At 61.9% G+C, this 17,289-nt stretch overlaps 1 protein-coding gene across 1 annotated transcript; it reads right to left on the bottom strand.

Annotated features, from left to right (window-relative positions):
* Positions 1-2,758: 2,758 nt before the first annotated feature.
* CACTIN (cactin, spliceosome C complex subunit) lies at positions 2,759-16,998 on the bottom strand. The gene is made up of 10 exons (XM_025861328.2): positions 16,785-16,998; positions 13,816-14,296; positions 10,970-11,065; positions 10,323-10,468; positions 9,214-9,376; positions 9,016-9,130; positions 5,445-5,637; positions 4,725-4,847; positions 4,298-4,581; positions 2,759-3,971 (listed from the first exon to the last, which is right to left on the bottom strand). The coding sequence occupies exons 1-10, from the start codon at positions 16,949-16,951 to the stop codon at positions 3,481-3,483; spliced, it is 2,259 nt and encodes a 752-aa protein (XP_025717113.1). The 5' UTR covers positions 16,952-16,998; the 3' UTR covers positions 2,759-3,480.
* Positions 16,999-17,289: the final 291 nt, after the last annotated feature.

The raw sequence follows: 17,289 nt of genomic DNA, 5'->3' as shown, positions 1-17,289 counted from the left end.
GCACCCACCCTGTGTCCTTCTAGGCAGCCCCTCCCCTGTCCTATCCCATTGTCTGAGGCGCTGAGGATCTGGCGGTGAACCCTAACTTCTCCTCCTTGGTAAGGGGTCTCCCCAACTCTTATGCATCTGGCAGAGCCCTGGCTCTAAGGCCCCCTCCTTTGTAAAGCCGTGCTCTCCCAGGCAGTCTTGCTACCCCCAACCCTCTTCAAGAGCAATTCTGTGTCCTAGCCCATGTGCTGGGACAATTCTGCATCAGATCTGCCCTCGAGGATGCCTTCCTGCTGGAGAAGGACAGAGCGGGACAGAGCCCAGCCCCCTGCAGTCAGCCTGGGACCAGAGGAAGTGACAGGGCTTAGGGCGGCCCAGAGGTGAGCCGGGAAGGCCTCCTGAGGGAAGAAGGTATGAGAACTGGGGCTTTGTAGGATGAATAGGAGTCCCCTGGGTCAGAGAGAGACGGTCGTGGCAGAAATTACATTTAAAACTTTGGGGAGGAGGGGGAGCGTGAGGCTTTGGGAAACTGCAAGGAGGGCAGATGTGGTGGAAAGAGGATGTGGAGCTGGGGCTACAGATGGGGGGGGACTTGAGGGACACTGCTCCCTTCCCACTTCCTCTGCCCAAGATAACAAGGACAGTGGCCTTTCTGGGAAACGGCCACAGCAGGCATCAGAGAGGGGCACTCGACCTGCATGGAGTCTGGGCAGCACCGCAACTCCGCAAGGCCGTGGGGGGCGGGGAAGATGGGGAGACGGAGAGGCGCCTGGCCGGCTCAGTCGGTAGAGCACACAGCTCTCGACCTCAGGGTTGTGACTTCCAGCCCCACATTAGCTGTGGATGTAACTTAAAAACATAAAATCTTTAAAAATAAAAAGGGGGGGGAAACTGAGGTCCAGAGGGAGGAAATGAGGCATCCAAGGCCACGTGTGGGTGGGATTTGCACCCAGCTCTGGCTTCCACCACCTACGGGCCTCCCTCCCCAGCCCCGCCCAGCTCCATCAGCCAGGGAGGCCAGGGAGGCCGGATGGTGGGAACAGAGGCCAGGCTCAGGATGCGCCCCCCGGGGCTGGTTTCCGGTAGGGGCCAGGCGGGGAGGATCTATTCTTAGCCTCCACAGCCAAAGCAGGAAAAGGGTGGGGGGGGGGTTGGGGGCAGCTTAAGGCACTGGGTGGGCCCTGGGCCAGGGTGGGGACCAAGGGGCGGCTGGCTGGCTGTGGTGCCTCCAGTCGGCCTGAAGGGTCCCCCTGACGCCCAGCTCCACAGCCCTGTCCAGATCATCCACCCTCTGCGGCTCCCCAGCATCCTGGGAGGAGCCCAACTGCTGCGCTTGCAGTCACCCTGCTGGGCCCCTGCCCCGGGAGCACCTGCTGCCTCGCCCTCTGCCCAGCAGCCGTGCTGCCTAGCCCAGCCCGGCTCCTGCGCCCATCTCTGGAAAGCCTTCCGTGTGACTTCAGGGGGACCCTAGCCCCTAGCCCCAAAGCCTCCCCCTGCTGCAGCCTGACCGCTTGGGTCTGGGGGTATCTGGGCCCAGCCCTCCTCCCTCCAGAGTGGGCCTCCTGGCTTAAACATGCACCGGGAAAGTCACTTTGTTTCCCCTCCTGGTGCAGCTGTCTCCCTTGGGGTCCACACCCTGCTAGGACTGCTGAGGAGATGGAGGAATTGGGACTCTCCCGGGAGCAGGTGGAGAAACTGAGGCTGGGACAATGGGCGGTGACCTGGGAGGTGGGATTCTCCCAGCTGGAGAGTTTAACCCTGAGCACTTTCTAGGCTTGAAGATGTGGGTTTCTGCAAACCTCAGTAGCCACAAAGGGACGTAGACGCTGTTGCGTAGAGCTGGATGGTGCGTGGACGCACAGCCGTGCTGGGACGCCAAGGCAGCGCTTTACCCAGCCTGTGACCAAGCGGCAGGCTAGGGCCGAAATGCCTCCTGGGTGTGCCCCAGACTCAGCCCTGCGCCCAGGGGCCTGCCCCGTGTGCAGGATGGCGGAGCGGGCCAAGAATCACCGGGTACCAACTGCTTAGATACATGCAAGATAGGAAGGTCGCCCTGGCAGTCAGTGATGAATTAGTGATGTCTGCCAGGGGTGGTGAAGGGGCCGGATGCGCTCCGTGTGCCGCCCGGCATGCACCAGGCTGGTGTGGGTGGGCCAGCTTATGTCCCCAGCTCAGAGCTCCGAGGCCCCTTGGCCAGACCCACCTCCCTGCTGAGTGGCCCAGCCCTATTGCCGTGTGCTTGTGTGAGGTGGGGCAGGATGGAGGAGAGGCCTGGGCTATGCCAGGTGCTCCTGGGATAGTATTAAGACAGGGTTGGGGCGACCAGTGGCCCGGGGACGGTCAGTCCTGGCCATGGACGCTGGGCCGGATGGTCCTCGGTCATGAGGGCAGCCTGGGCACTGTGGGGGGCCGAGCAGCATCCGCGCCCCCCTCCTGGCCTGGAGACCCTCCACCCCTGCCCCCAGCGTGACGACCACAGACCGCCATCCCCTGCCCTGGGAGAGCAGCTCCTCACCTCCCAGCATCCATGCTCAAGCTGGTCAGGCGCTCCGGGGGGAGGTGAAGCCATGGGTGGGCAAAGACAAGGACACCTGTGGACAGCGGGAAGCTTCCTGAGGGGCCACCACTATTCTTAAGGGCTGTCATTAAAGGTCTTGTCACCCTGGTTGTAACGTGTGTGCTCTGCCCACGGAAGACGGAAACAACGCGACCGCCTGTGGCGGCGAGGCCTGGGGCTCCAGACCGTGCGGCATTTCTGAAACTCTAGAAATATTCTAAAATAAAGTGTTTATTAAAAAAAAATGCAACTTCATGAGTAGACCAATTAAATGAAAATAAGATATTTCCCCCCACCTAAAAAAAAAGTCATTTTAGAGAAACAACCTAAAACGCTTCCAGACGGAACAGGGAGCGTGGGTACGGCCGTCGGGAGAAGCCGGCACCAGGGGTCATCCCCCTTCAGGCTGGAAACGTGTCTGGAACAAGGTGTCGGAAGCAACGTTTCTGGGGCAGCGTGTGAGTGGGTGGTGGCCGCACCTGTCAGCCCCGCAGCCAAGCACGGCCACACACAGGGACGCAAGGGCAGCTCCGGGCTGGCTGGGAGGCGGTCTCCAGGAATGCAGCTGTCCCAACATGCGGGGGCACCCGGGTCAGGTGGGGGTGCCTGTGAACGTCTCTGTGGCCTCCGGCTGCTGGACCCGATGGCAGAGGGATCTTCCATGCCCACCCGGCGGGCAGAGGCTGACCCATAGCACCAGGCCAGCCTGGGCAAGGGCCAGCGGTGGGGGTCCTGCAGCTGCCCTGGACTCGGCTCCCTGCGCCTCAAAAGCCTGGCACGCCGTCCCGTCAGCGCTACGGGGCAGGTTCCCCAGTGACCCCCCTCCCCCCAGTTCCCAACAGGGAAAGTGGTCCGGGCGAGGGGAAGGCCAGGGGAGGCCACCGTGGGGGGAGGGGGGGGCAGGTGGCCCCGGGGGGTGGGGTGGGGCCCGGCCGTCACCGGCGGTAGCGGTAGCGCTTGAAGTGGAACCAGAGCTGGAAGATGCCGTTGGCGAACTGGCAGCGGAAGCCGTGGCGGTGCGAGTACTCCCACTCGCGGTTGACGATCTTGAAGGCAATGTCCTCGTAGGGCGGCCCGGCGTGGAAGCGCAGGGTGGCGAAGTCCTTGTTGTCAGCGCACGCCTCCAGGAAGTACTCGGGCGTGGAGCGCTTGTCGATGAGGTCGGGGTAGAAGATGTTGAACTTGTAGCCCTGCACGATCTTAGGCGGCGGGTTGTCAAAGTCGTAGTGCGTCTGGTTATACTTGTTCCACTCGAAGCCCGTGTGCACGCGGTTGAAGAAGCGCGGCTTGCGCGGCCGGTACTTGTCGGCCCACAGGTAGGCCTTGCCCGTCAGTGGCATCTCCACGCTGAACTGTGCCTCATCCTGGCCCATGCCCTCCTTGGCCCGCCGGAAGAAGATGTCCTCCGCGCTCTCGCTGGCGTCACCTGCAGGCGGGGCTGCGTGAGCCGGCGCAGCGGCCCTGGGCCTCGGCTCCCCGCCTCACCACACCGAGCTGCCCCCCACCCCCCAAGCGGGGCACACCCCCCACCGCCCCGCCTGCCCCCGCTTCCAGGGGCAGATGGAGAGGCGGGCCCGGTCCCAACGCAGCCCGCCCCAGCCCGGTGCCGGCCAGCTCCAAGCGTTCCCCTGGGTGGGCACCAAAGAGCCCGTGTCCCCCCGCGAGCAGCCAGAGGGCCTGGTGGTCAGAGACCTGTGGGTGGCCCCCAGCAGGGCCCCTCGGGAGGCCGGAGCAGGTCCCCACGCCCCGCACCTGTGACCTGGAGCTGCTGCCGCGACAGCTGCAGGCGCTGCAGGTCCTCATCGGGCTCCAGCACGTGGGCGTCCAGCGGCAGCTCGTGGGCCGTGAGCAGCCGGGGGCTGTACTTGCCGGCGTCATAGTCGTCCAGGCTCTGCTGGATCAGGTCCTCCTCCATGAGCACCGCCTCCCCGTCCGCCTCGCCCTCCGCGGGCGCCGCCCCTTCTGCCTCAGGCTCCCCGGAGCCGCCCTCCGACGAGGGCCCGGGTGGGGTGGGCACTGGGTCCTCGGGTTCCAGGCTGAGGAGGGGAGCGGGATGGACTGGGCCAGGCCGGCAGCAGCGGGGTGGGGTGTGGGATTGGGGGGTGGGGTGGGAGGGTGGCCCGGGACCCCTAGGAGGTCCCTGGCTGAGGGGTGGGGAGGGGGACGGGAGGCGGCCTACCTGTGGCCAGGGGATGGGGGCTCCTGCTTGAGGATGGGAAACAGAGGCTCACTCTCCACGCCCTGCTCCTGCTTCAGCTTGTACAGCTTCTGCCGCAGCACGTCCTGGTGACGCTCCCGGAGCCTGGAACGGGGGCTGGAGGTCACCCTGCCCTCCCCCCCAGCCCTCGTCCTGACCCCTGTTCTTGGCAAGGGTCCTGGGAGAGCAGCAAGGAGCCCCTGTGGAGGACCGGGGCGGGGGGGGGGGGGTTGCCCGGGGCCCGCCGGAGGCCTACGGCTGGGGGGGCTGGGGGGGGGGTGCCGAGGGCCAGGCTTCAGCACCGAGAAACACGGGACTGGGTCACACACCCTGCCGGGAGCAGCACTCCACGGCTGGGAAGGTTGGTCCCCATACTGGGGACTCGTGTGCCATGGGAGCCCCCAAGCTGGGCTGACCAGGACGCAGGATGCCAGCAGGAGAAAATAAACTTAGAGACAGCTCTGCACAGTTTGCGGCAGACAGGCGCTGCGTTTACATGGTGCGGCCAAACACGCTGAGAATTTGTACACAGAGGATGTGGGATGGGAGGGAGGCAGGCGGGCTCAGGGCCCGCCGTGATGCCTGCTGACCCGCCAGAGGCCCTGCCCGCTGCCCGGGACCCCGACTCCAAGGGGCAGAGGCTCCCTGAGGTCACACAGGAGCCGGCTCCCGTGTCCTGCAGAGGCCGGGGGCAGGGCTGACCTGGCGCGTGCCATGTGGGCGCGGAGCTGCTGCAGGAGGCTCTCCCAGTAGCCCATGTCCAGGTTGGGGCCCCCAGCCCGGATTTTGCCCTCGATGCCCTGGAAGATGACCTGCAGCTGGCTGTACGTCTTGCCCTTGAAGACCGACTGCACGTCAGAGCTGACTGAGGCGTTGACCCCCTCTCGCCGCTCACCTGCAGGGGACGGGCCACTCAGCACGGGGCCAGGATGCTGACCCTTCCCTTTGCCCACACTGCCCCTCCTCTGGTCCTGGGGTCTTGCCTCCTCCCGGCCTCCGGTTCACCCCTGCCTCTGGCTGGGTCCTAACACACATGAGGGAGCACCAGGCCACGGACCCTAGTTGGGATGGTTCTGACTCTGGGCCGGGGGGAGCCGGGTGGGTGTTTTCCAGCCTCTCCCCCGTCTGACCCTTGGGCCAAGTCTGAGCACCTCAGCCTGGCATGCCCGGCCTGCCACCCCCACCGCATCGGAAGAGCAAGGAGGGATCGCTGGACAGCCAAGACTCTCGGGAATCCAGATCCTGCTCTGCCAATCTTGGCTGTGTGACCGTGGGTAAGCGGTTCACCGTTTCTGGGCCTGGCTCCTCCCCCAGTAAGGAGAGCTGCTTGTTTCCCAGGCTTTGCAGAGTCCTGACACTGCCCCGAGGCAAGCGTGTCCCCGTCCTGCATCCATCACGAGCTGGGGGCCCAGGGCCACGTCCCTCCCCGATAGACTGAGAGGCCCCTGAGGGCGGGGCTGGGTGCCGCCTGGCGTGACCTGCTCTGGCTCACCAGCTCCCTTTCCACTCGTCAGAGACACCAAGCCCTGCCACGGGGCCTGTGCACTCGTGTTGCTTTCCACTGGCAACATGATCTTCCTCGTCCATTTGCTTCCCAGATTGCTCCCTTTGGCCTGGTTTGTGGCTTCCCCAGGGCAGAGACCTTGTGGGGCTTCTGAATGCTGCCTCCCTGGCACAGTGCTAGGCCCATGGGAGCTTGGTGAGCAGCTGCTGCTGAATGCAGGGATGCACGGGTGGCATGCACGTCCTGTTCCAGAAAACTGGCTCCGGCAGCCCTCCCGCTGGACACAGGGTTGCAGCTGGTCAGTTAGGGTCACGAAGGGTCGCTCTAGCCAACCAATGTGGGGACCCTGGAATCAGCACCTAGAGACTCAGCCCCTCTGCCAGACAGCTGAGCATCCCAGGCAGCCCTAGACTCAGACTGGCTGAATCTGTGACGAGCACAGAAACATTATGGGACCAAAACCGAATTCGGTGACTACTCCCCCCCTGCCCCGCCTGTGGGGCCGCATCCCGCGTTCACGCACACACAACTCACGACCCACACAGCCAGCACCCGCCGGCGTGGCTCCACCCGAGCCACACTCTGCTACATGGTTTGAATAGAGTCAGGTCCCAGGTCCAGAACACACAGGGCCCAGCTGGATCCCGGTGGGGGCTGGGGCAGCTCTGCCGAGCTGCTGGGAGCACTCCTTGGGACAGTGCTCAGGAGAGAGGGCAGCACCATGGGGAGGACCCACAGGGAATGGTAGTGGGGGGCCCACCGCGGACGCCCACTCTTATTGTACAGTTACAAGTTCCTAGTTACCAACAAGAGAAAAACCAAAAAAAAAAACCCAACTGAATTTGTAAAGACAACACACGGTGCTTTTCAGGTCTCCTGGAACAACAGAGCCGAGACCTCTTGGAAATCATGGCAAAAAGAGATGCCGGAAAGCAAGCTCATCTATGAGAGCAGCCAGAGCCAGCTGGGATCCCTGCCGTAACCAGTGAGGAGGGAAAGAGGAAGCGGGGCCTCTGCCATCACCGGGAGAAGGGGAGCGGCCGCAGAAGGGGACGGCCAGCAAGGGGCCCACCATGGGGGCAGCTGGCAAGAGAGGCAAAGGGGAGCTGTGCAAAGGGGGGCACACAGCGGGACGGCCCTCACGCTTCCCCAGACGGTGGGTCGGGGTCTTCGGCGTCTGCAGGAGAACGCCCTGCCCCCGCAGTTCCATCCCCAGCACGGTGGCCATGAGCCAGAGGGGAGGCAAAGCACATTTCCTGAAGCGCATGACGTCCCAGAACTTCCTGCTTGTCGCCAGAAATTACTGGAGGATGTGTCCCACCAACACGAGGGCACAAAACACAAGGAAGGGAGACGTGGGGTCACAGAAAGAGGGGCTCCAACAGCAGAGCAAAGGCGAGCCCGTGAGGTGGGGGAGAAGGCGGACAGAGGGCATGGCGACAGGAGAAAGCGGCCCGGGGCGACGCTCCGACGGGCCCGGCCGGCTTGGCTGGGGAGCTGGGGGCCTGCGCTCGGCGGCGGCCCCGCGTGCTCCGACCCTTGGTCACACAGGCCTGCGCGGCTTCCGGGGCACAACCACCATCTACTCGTCTCTTCTCCTCTGACGCTCCTGGAGGTGTCCTGTCATCCCCAGGGGACAAAAGGGGAAACCAGGCCCCCAGGAGGTCACCGAGCTGCCTGGTGGCCTGGATCTGCACCAGGGCCACACCTGCCCCGGTCAGGGCTCCTCCGACTAGAGTTCTATACCCAGCCCGCTGCCACCGAAGGAGATACCTCCTCACGTGTATCTCAGAGCAAAGAATTTCCTTTTCTTTCTCCAGAACTTACTAAGGGACACGCCCTGCCAAGATGAGGACACAGGACAACAATCACCACTTACAAAGATGACGAAAGACACTCCTCCTTTTCCTAAGAGGAAACCAGCCCCCCTACCCCGTGTGAGTAAGACAGGCTTGGAGGAGGGGGAGGGCGCGTATCCTTGGCCATCACCACGCCTAAGAGAAGCGGGGCCTAGGACAGGGCCCACACGGGGCCCAAAGAAGCCGGGCGCTGTCTGAGCGGTGGCCTCAGGGGGTGGAGGGGTGGGAATGCAATTGGTTCTAAACCTCTAGAACAGTATTTCTCACCCAGGGCGATTCTGCCCCCAGGCGACACAAGGTGCTGCCTGAGGACACCTGCGGCTGTCAGGACTGAGGGTGCTCCAGACACGGAGTGGGTGCGGGCCCAGTAACTGCAGTGCTGAGCACGAGAAACTGAGCTCCAGAGCTCACTCCCCCAGAGGTTATGTGTGTGTGTGGCCACCTCCAAGGAAAGAAAGTGAATTGAAAAAGAACATCAGGTTGGACAGACTGGGGCTCCAGGGGGTTCCCAGACAAGCAGAGCCGAGTCCCCAGTCCTGCTGTCGCTCAAACACACCAAGCCGCCAGCAAAAACCTGAAACCCAAACAGACAAGGCCCCACCGGCACTACTCCCAGGAAAGCAGAGCGTGGCTGAACAAGCGTTTAAAGGAAGCTGGTGGGCAGGCACACTGCTGGGCTCTGAGCCCTGACCCATTCAGGGTCTGGAGCACTTGCTGCTGCCCCCTGGTGGCTCCCGGAGAGGCCTCCAGAGGGCCATGGTGACCCCAGATGGGGAAACTGAGGCAGGCAGCAAGCCCGAGGTTCTGTGGGGAGCCACCCGGAACAAGGCGGCTCCTAGCAGACCCAGCCACGTGCCCCCAAGAGCACACTGGGTACTTTCTGGCTACCCTGGCCCCAGCCGTGGGTTACCTGGGCCCTTGCCCGAGGCCTCCAGCTTGCGGAGCTTGGCGATCTCATCCTCCGTGATGGTGGTCATGTCCCGCCAGAAGTCCGCGTTCTTTCCCTGCTCCAGCTCCATGTATACCTGGAGGAGGGAAGTGCAGAGGGGTGAGCGTAGCAAAGGGCTGTCCCGGGGGCCCGGATGCAAGCGGTGGGGCCGGGCGGTACCTGGATGTCCTCCAGCAGGTCCTCCATGTCAGCTACAGTGAGGCCGTTGAGGAAGGTATACGGTTCGTGCATCTCGACGGCCAGGTCATCGTCCTCAGCACTGATGTACTTGGCCAGCAGGTCGATGGGCTTGGCTCGCCCGTCCCGGATGCGGATCTTGGAGCTGCCAGAGAGCAGGGAAGCGGTGTCAGAGCCCAGGATGTGCCCCCCTCCCCTCCTGAAGACCATGCCCTGGAGGAGTGACCTGTGTGGGAGCCAGGGGAAGAGTCTGGCCTGCAGCGGGTGGTGGTCAAAGAAGTCTTCCTGGAAGAGGAGTACCAGGCACAGGAACAAGACAGGTGAAAGACACAGGCCCGGACATAGGCAAGCATGGCATCTGAAGAGCAGCAGGTGGGAGTGGAGCGGGGTGGGGGGGACACAGTGGGGCAGAGAAGACCCCTTCCTCCCAGTGGACGGGCTGCTGGGGTGGAAGATCAGAAGCCTCAGTGCTGCACCCGTGGGGACACGTGTCAAGAGGCTGACGTTGGTCCAACCCAAGGGAGCCCTGTAACCAGGTAGGTCTGAGCCCTTGGGGGCGGGTGTAGCCAGCAGGCAGCAGGGCAGAAGGGGCCAGGAGCAGGTTCCCGGGGCACGCACGCCAGACCTTGGGCTCAGATGCCTGCTGTTGTGGCCTCAGGCGCTCAATGGGTCCTTGTCTGTGACTGGGCCTGATGAACAGATACTCCTGGGGGCTGGGGGGTGGAGAGGGATGACCATACCAGCCCGGGGTCTAGCACCCTGCTCGCTCATGTAGCAGCACTACGTGGAGCAAGGACCATTCAGATGTCTCCCTGGCACGGGACTCAATGGCGGAGACAGGCTCAAGGAAGGAAGTGAACAGGAAGTGGCGCACACAGCAGGGGTTAGCACCAGAAGGGGGGTCAGGGAGGGACTCCCTGAGGAGGTGATGGGTGGAAACCTGAAGGGCAAGGGGCACCGGCCAGGGCAGAAGACTCCAGGCAGTGGGAAGAGCATGTAAAAAGGCCCTGGGGCAGGCAGGGGTCCATGTGTTTGGGCCCGGAGGAGGGCAGCGGGTGGCGGAGGCGGCACCGCGTCTGCGGCCCACGTACCGCAGCTTGGCCTGCTGCAGGTGGAAGTTGTCCTCCTGTTCCTCCCATGTCTTGAAGTGCTCCGCCTCCTTCTCCCGCTGCAGCATCTCCAGCTCCTGCTCCCGCATGGCTTTCTCCCGCTCCCGCTCCAGCCGCAGCTGCTTCACCTGGGGGCGCAGGGGGCCGACGGGGAGTACAGGCGGCCCATAACAGCCAGATGGGGGTCTCGTGGAGCCTGCCCTGTACTCTCTTAGGCCATGGGGCGCCCTGGGGTCAGGGGTAGGATATAACCCAGGCCTGCCCCCAGCCCACCAGCCCCGGACTTGGACTGGTCAGGGAAGCCCAAGGCCTCGGACAGACCCTAGGACAGAGGGGCATTCTTTCTGCTTGAAACACAGCAGCCTGTAGCAGCCAGGGTCATTTTGGTCACCTTGAAGGAAGCGTCTGAGACTGTCTGACCCAGAGGTCAGCAGAACTGAGAGGTGGAGGGAGACAGCTTGCTGGAGGCACTGCCCGAACCCCTGCATCCAGCTGTGCCTGAAGCCAGTTCCCCTGGACTTTCTGTGTAAGCCAATCGGGTCTCCCTTGACATAAGCCAGGGTGAGCTTTTAGGCCCTCACAAGGGAAGGCCTCTTGACCCCATGTAGGCAGGCCTGGGGCAACCCCACCTTCTGCAGCTCCAGGCGATTGTCCTCTTGGATTCTCTTGTTCCGCTCCTTCAGCTCCTTCTCCTCCAGGTGGCTGATCCCCTTCTTTTCCAGGGCCTGGAAGGGCCAAGCACACACCCACTGAGCAGAGATGCTCCCTCCCACCTTCCCAGGCACCACCTGCCAAGGGTGTTCCAGGCACCCCTCCGCAAGTTTCAGATCGAGATCCACCAGGCTGAGCGGTGTTTTTGAAGACAAGACCACAAGACCGAAAGAAACGACCTGCCCACGGCCACACCTCACTGACTTCCACTGAAGACGCAGCCCCCTTAGCATTCCCAGACCTAATGTGATAGAATACAATGCTCTGGACCAGCCTCCGGCGTGGGTGAGATGTACACTAACGTGCAGAGGGGAGGCAGCCACCCCCCCCACGGGGGCTCCCGAGTGTCACCCACAGGAGGACCTCTCATGGCTCCCACTGCCCTGGTTTACACAGAAGCCTCGCTGGGCCAGCTCTGTGGGGTTTAAGCCCTCAGATGCCCACTGGTCAGAGATGCCCACTGTGTGTGGGCAGAGGCAGGACAGCGATGGAAGAAGAGACAGACTCAGAAAGCACACTTGCCCGGGGTCGCTATGAGGGGAACAACGGTCCCAACGCTCACAGACCCCTGGAGCACCCCACGACACAGTGAACGTGGTTCTTCCCCGTGTCCTCACCTGAGGAGGGTGCTCGAGGTACGGGGCTGGAGACCCCTCAAGCCCTCCAATATCCCATTATAGTCGCTGCCTGAGCCGGGCGCTAAGCCTGCACTTCTGATGAGCGCTCCCCTGGCTGCGAGGGCTGTGCACGGATTCTCCCAGTGCCCAGAAGAACGTGCGCCTCCAGCAGGACACAGGACTGCCCGGCTTGGGGCCACCCCTGGACGCCCGGGCTGCTCCTTGGCCTCCCCTGCCTCAGCCTGGGCTGCCACCACACATATTAAGAGTGCCGGTACTTGTCACCTACGGCCACAGAGAACAGCAACTGAGAGCACAGACGAGGAGCCCGGCAGCCCTGGTTCCAATCACAGCTCTGCCATTCCTGAGCGGGGAGACCTTGGGTGAGCAACTCAGCAGCCCGAGCTGACAAGGCTGCGTTAGGGAGAGTCAACGGGCGGAGAGCACTCTGAACAACGCCCAGCATGGAGCACGGTAGCAGTCTGCGTCATGACTGTCCATGCTGCCAGCCAGCGGCCCTGGGACGAGGAGACAGACGCGCAATGCTGCCCAGACTGCGGGCCTGTCCAGAAAGGCTTCAGAGGCTGAGCTGGGGTCGAGCCGCCAAGTGATTATCACCGGAGGGGCTGATGAAGCCCCTCCGTGGGGCAAATTGTCCAAAGCCAGTGTGCGCTCCAAGAAAGACTTGCTGGGGAAATGCCCAAGCTCATGTGTGTACAAACCACCCTGAACTTGTTCATTCAACACTTACCGAGTGCCGACCGTGCGCCAGGCTCTGGGGGCAGAGTTTGCCCCGTGGAGCTCAGTCTGGCAGGAATCGCACATTATGAATCAGAGCCTCTGTTTAGAGGTACACTTTGCAACAAGACTTTTCTGGACCTGCTTGTTTCAAACAGCACCCCGATGCCGGCCTGCCCTCTCTCCTCTGTGCACTTGGCTAATCGACTTATTTACAGTCTCTCCCCCAGGAGGCTGCCGGCTCCACAGGGGTCTTTGTCTCTCTAGCTCACTGACGCACGCCTGGCCCGCATGGCCCCCAGCACCAGCAGGTACACGGAACGGGTGAGTCAGTGAAGTGCTAGGAGAGGAGATGCAGCGCCAGGACCCATGGGACTACGGGGTGCCAACAAGGCTCTTAGGAGAGGGACCGGGTTAGCTGCGACCTGAAGGCACGAGACAGCAGCAGCCGTGGAAAGAGGTGGGGAGGGTTCCAGGCGGAGGAATGGTGAGTACCAAGGCCCCAAGGTGCCGTGGGCCGGTGTGTTCTAGACAGAGGCCTGGAGTGCACGTGGTGAGTGGCAGACGCCACGGCATCTGACTGTGCCCGCCTGCTCCCGCCGCCGCAGGCCACCTGCCTCCCCGCAACAGGCGGGGGCTGCGTTACGGTTAAGCCGTGTCCTCCGACAAAATACGTCACCCTCCCAACCCTGGAAGCTGGGAAGGGGGTTTTACGTGGAAACAGGGTCTCTGCAGATGTAATGGGTTAAGATGAGCTCACGTGGGGTGAGGCTGGGCTCTGAACCAATGACCGGTGTCCCTACAAGACAGAAGGGGGACACACAGGAAAGATGGCCACGTGAAGGTGGCGACAGAGGCAGGGGCTGGGGTGATGCAGCCAAGGGCTGAGGGGGCCCCAGCGGCCACCAGAAGCTGCAGGAGGTGGGAGGGCACTCTCCTCTAGAGCCTCCTGAGGGAGCGGGACTCTGTCGACATCTGACCTCCAAAACTGGGCGACAAAATCTGTGGCTTTAAGTCCTGTGCGTGAGGCCGCCACTGGCCGGGTACGTGATCCGTGCGTGAGCCGTCGGCACCGAGACGACTGAGCACCTGTCTCGGGCATGTGACGCAGAGAACCCGCTCTCCAGTCACGCTGGAGCTTGGCCCGGTGTTTCGGGCAGAGCACCTGAAATTTTACACGGCAGGAACGTTTACGCGGTACAAGCCACCACGCACCAGGGTGCATGCACGTGCGCACGTCTAAAATAAACTCTCAGCGGCAAAGCACCACCTGGGAACGCGTGCTGTGCGTGCTCAGTCACGTCTTTTGAAGCAGATGTCGTAACAGGCACGTAAAACAAAACCACGAGAAAGGCAGGAAGAATCGGCCAAGGACGCGCGCCACGTGCCGAGGGCGGCAACAGACTCACCTTGTTCCAGATGAAGGTGCCCAGGAGGTTGTTGTCCCCGAAGGGGTTGTCGGTGTTGGTGTAGCCCATGTACTCCTCCCCCCAGCCCATCTTCTCCCGCTTCTTCCGCTCCTTGGCCTCCTTCTTGGCCAGCCGCCGGGCCCGCTTCTCCTCGGGGGTCTCGAAGGCCTTCATCAGCTCCTCCTGCTGCTTCCGCTCCTCCCGCAGCCGCAGCCGCTCCTGCAAGCTCTGCTGTTGGCTCAGGGCTGCCGCTGCCTCCCGAGGGCTCTGGGAGCGGTCTGGGGAGGCAGAGCTGGAAGCCGAGGAGCCCGGGGACCAAGAGCGTGTCCGCTGCCGGCGGGCCCACCGGCCCCGCTGCCGCTCCTGCCGCTCCTCCTCCGAGTCGGACTGAGAGGACCGGTCCTGTGAGCGCCAGCGTGGTGGCAGCGGGCTCGGGCTCTGCCTCCTTCGCCGCTGCCACCTTTCTTCCTCCGAATCTGACCTGTGCAGGGAATCACAAAGGTCTGCTTACTGCCTGCCAGTCAGTCCTTTGTGTGACAGATGTTTCCTGAGTACCTGCTGTGCAGGGCACTGTTCCGGGTTCTGGGGATATGGCAGTGACCAGCAGTGATACTGACAGCCCCTGCCTTTGGGAGGCTCACATCAACAAATAAACATGCAGCATGACGCTACATAGTGCTAGAAATCAAAAAGAAGAGTCACCTAGCATGAGAAGATGGAGATCTGAGGAGGCAACTCTGGAGGAAGTGGGGGAGGATGCTACAGGGAGAGAGTAATCCATGAAGAGGGCATAGCAAGAGCAAAGGCCCTGGGGCAGGAATTTACCTGGCATGTTCAAGAAGCAGCAGGAGGCCCATGTGGCCGGAAAAGTGTGAACAAGGGGGAGTGAGGGAAGGAGTGAGGGCAGGGCGGCAGGCTGGGTCCTGATGGTGCAGGAACTGTAAGTGTAGAAACCAGAGGACCTGATCTGTCCAAGGTAACAAGAGGGAGCTTATAGGAGAAGGTGCTGTTTAAACTGGTCCCACAGGATGGGCAAGAGGGAACCGGAGTAAGACTGGCAGGACTGAAAACCAGGCAAAAACACTGTGATCAGGGAATGGAATGCACGAGCTGCAGGGATAGATTCGTTAATGGTCAGGGGCCTTTGAATGCATAGAGGAACAACCAAGTCTTTTTATTCTGTTAAATGCTCCACCTACTAAGCTCACGTCAAAAAGTCTACACCAGGAAAACCAATTATTTTGGAGTGTCTGTATGCAGACTACACGTTTAACCAAGTTTTCACTAACAGTGCCAATTCAAATTACTCATCTGGGATGGCCGATTATCGTAATTCAAATATAGGAAACAGCAGGTATAAAAGATGCACCAATGACAACAGCAAAATGTACTGCTGTACATGAACCGATGCGGAAAACAGCAACACCGGGGGCTCACACCCGAGCCAGCAAACTTTCTCTGTAAAGAGCCAGACGGTCGAGGACACAACTCTGCCATTCCGCTGTTGCAGAGCATAAGCGGCTCTGGACAGACAGGAATGAATGGGCATGGCTGGGTCCCAATAAGCTTTTACTTCCGCACACCAAAACCTGAATGTATTTGAGTATCTCATAACATCTTCACGTGTCCTGAAATACTATTCCTTTTCTGACTTTTCCCCTCACCAACTAAAAATGTAAAAACCAGGGGCGCCTGGTGGCTCAATCATTAGGTGTCTGCTTTGGGCTCAGGTCATGATCTCAGGGTCCTGGGACCAAGTCCCGCATGGGGGGGGGGGGGCGCGTCCCTGCTCAGCGGGAAGCCTGCTTCTGCCCCTTCCCACTGCTTGTGCACGCGCACCGGTGTGCTCTCTCATAAACGAATGAAATCTTTAAAAAAACATTAAAAACCATTCTTGGCTTCCAGGCTGCAGGCTGCCAAGCCCTGGTTAAACCATGTCTGCGTTATTCCTGTTCTGCTTCTTATAATTTCTTGAAAGTCCTGGGTTGCACTGACCTTAAGAGACTCAAAAACAAAAACCACTTTTTCAAATGTAGAGAGCAATGAGCCACGTCCGACTACAGCCACCGTGGCTGCGGTGTGAACAAGCCAACAGGATAGGAGACAAGGCATGCTGGGAGAGGCCCCAGGGAAGTCGTGAGTACACAGAGGAGCAAACTTGGACCACAGTGGGGCAGGGACTGGACTGAGGGTCACAGCCAGTTAGGGGCTGAGTCAGCACTGGGACCTAGGTCTGAAAGTCAGTCCCTGGCACTGTCTGCTCCCTTTGTGCTGGAGCAGACTCAAGCTAAGCCTGGACAGGTGTCCCATTTCCAAAAGGACACGACTGTGGGCCGCAGGGAAGCTGAGACCCAGGTCCTAGGAGTCAACCCAGGCCTGCCGCCTGCCACCTGTCACCCACAGTTCTTTCCTCTGACACCCACTTCCAATAGCAGGTGCTGTCACCCCTACTTAGGAAATCCCTCTCAAATCTTTCCCCACTGTGCCTCCCACTGCCTCCCTCTCTGAAAGCCACCACCATCTGTTGCCTAGACAACCGTACCATCCTCCTCCTCCCTGTTGTCACTCCTGCCAACCTCCTCAGTCCCTTTCCCACGCGAAAACCGGAGGAAGTTCCACAAAGTAAGCCAGAGTACATCACTCAAAATCCTCCCATGGCTTCCTACTTCCCTCCGAATAGCGGCCAAACCCTTCACCACGGTACGCAAACCTGCACGATCCGGTCTCTTATCGCCCCGACCTCCTCTCCCACTTCCCCTCCGCCCCGCCTCGCTCACTGCGCTCCTTTACTGTCCCCCCAACCGCCAGGTGCCCTGCCTGGAGCGCCTCTCTCTTTCCTTTCCCTTCCTAACTGCGACTCGCACTCGGACGTCCCCTTCTCCAGGAAGCCCTCTCTGACTAATTCGAGGATCTCTGGCTCCCCGAGGGCAGGAGCCGGATCCCCAGCGCCGTTCACGCAGCGACCCCACCTGCGCTCCCGGCTCTGCCGCCTCCGCCTGCGCCGTACTTCGTCGTCCCGGCGCCGGCGGTTTCGCCGCCCATGGCTCCCGCTCCGACTTCGACTCCGACTACCGCTCCGTTGCCTGCGGGCCCTGCGACCAGCCGACCGCGAGCGCGAGCGTGTATCCCGACCCATCAGCTGAGACCGTGGCGGCAGCGCTGACACAAATATCCGGGGCCTGCGCCGGGGGCCTTCCTCCTCTGCGGCGCGCGCCGGGCTGCCCCATCCGCGCCTGAGCCGGGGGAAGGAAACCCATCTCGCTGCCCCATCCCGCAGGGGCTCCGACGCCCCGTAACCTCTCCACTGACCTCAAACGTGGCCCGTATGACAGACTCCGGCCAGGCTTTCGTCTCCAGGGTTGGGGGCTCGGCCTTTGGGCAGTGCTAGGGACAGCTCTATGTGGGTCCTCTCGCCTTGGTGGGGGAGCCTAGGGACTGTGGGCGGAGCAAGAACGAACCAGGAACAGCAAGTGG

This window comes from Callorhinus ursinus, unplaced genomic scaffold, assembly GCF_003265705.2.
Source record: "Callorhinus ursinus isolate GAN/ISIS: 27379988/994484 unplaced genomic scaffold, GSC_fseal_2.0 scaffold77, whole genome shotgun sequence".
Taxonomy (NCBI): Eukaryota; Metazoa; Chordata; class Mammalia; order Carnivora; family Otariidae; genus Callorhinus; species Callorhinus ursinus.
Note: the sequence above shows the minus strand (reverse complement) of the source record. Positions and strands in the feature narration are given on the sequence as shown.

What these genes read in the sequence shown, in the direction of transcription:
- CACTIN (XM_025861328.2), bottom strand. Translation starts at nt 16,951, where the DNA reads ATGGGTCGGGATACACGCTCGCGCTCGCGGTCGGCTGGTCGCAGGGCC. An exon ending in CGGCAGAGCCGGGAGCGCAG is followed by an intron (nt 14,297 to 16,784) that starts GTGGGGTCGCTG and finishes TTCCCTGCACAG; the next exon opens with GTCAGATTCGGAGGAAGAAA. An exon ending in GCACCTTCATCTGGAACAAG is followed by an intron (nt 11,066 to 13,815) that starts GTGAGTCTGTTG and finishes TGGCCCTTCCAG; the next exon opens with GCCCTGGAAAAGAAGGGGAT.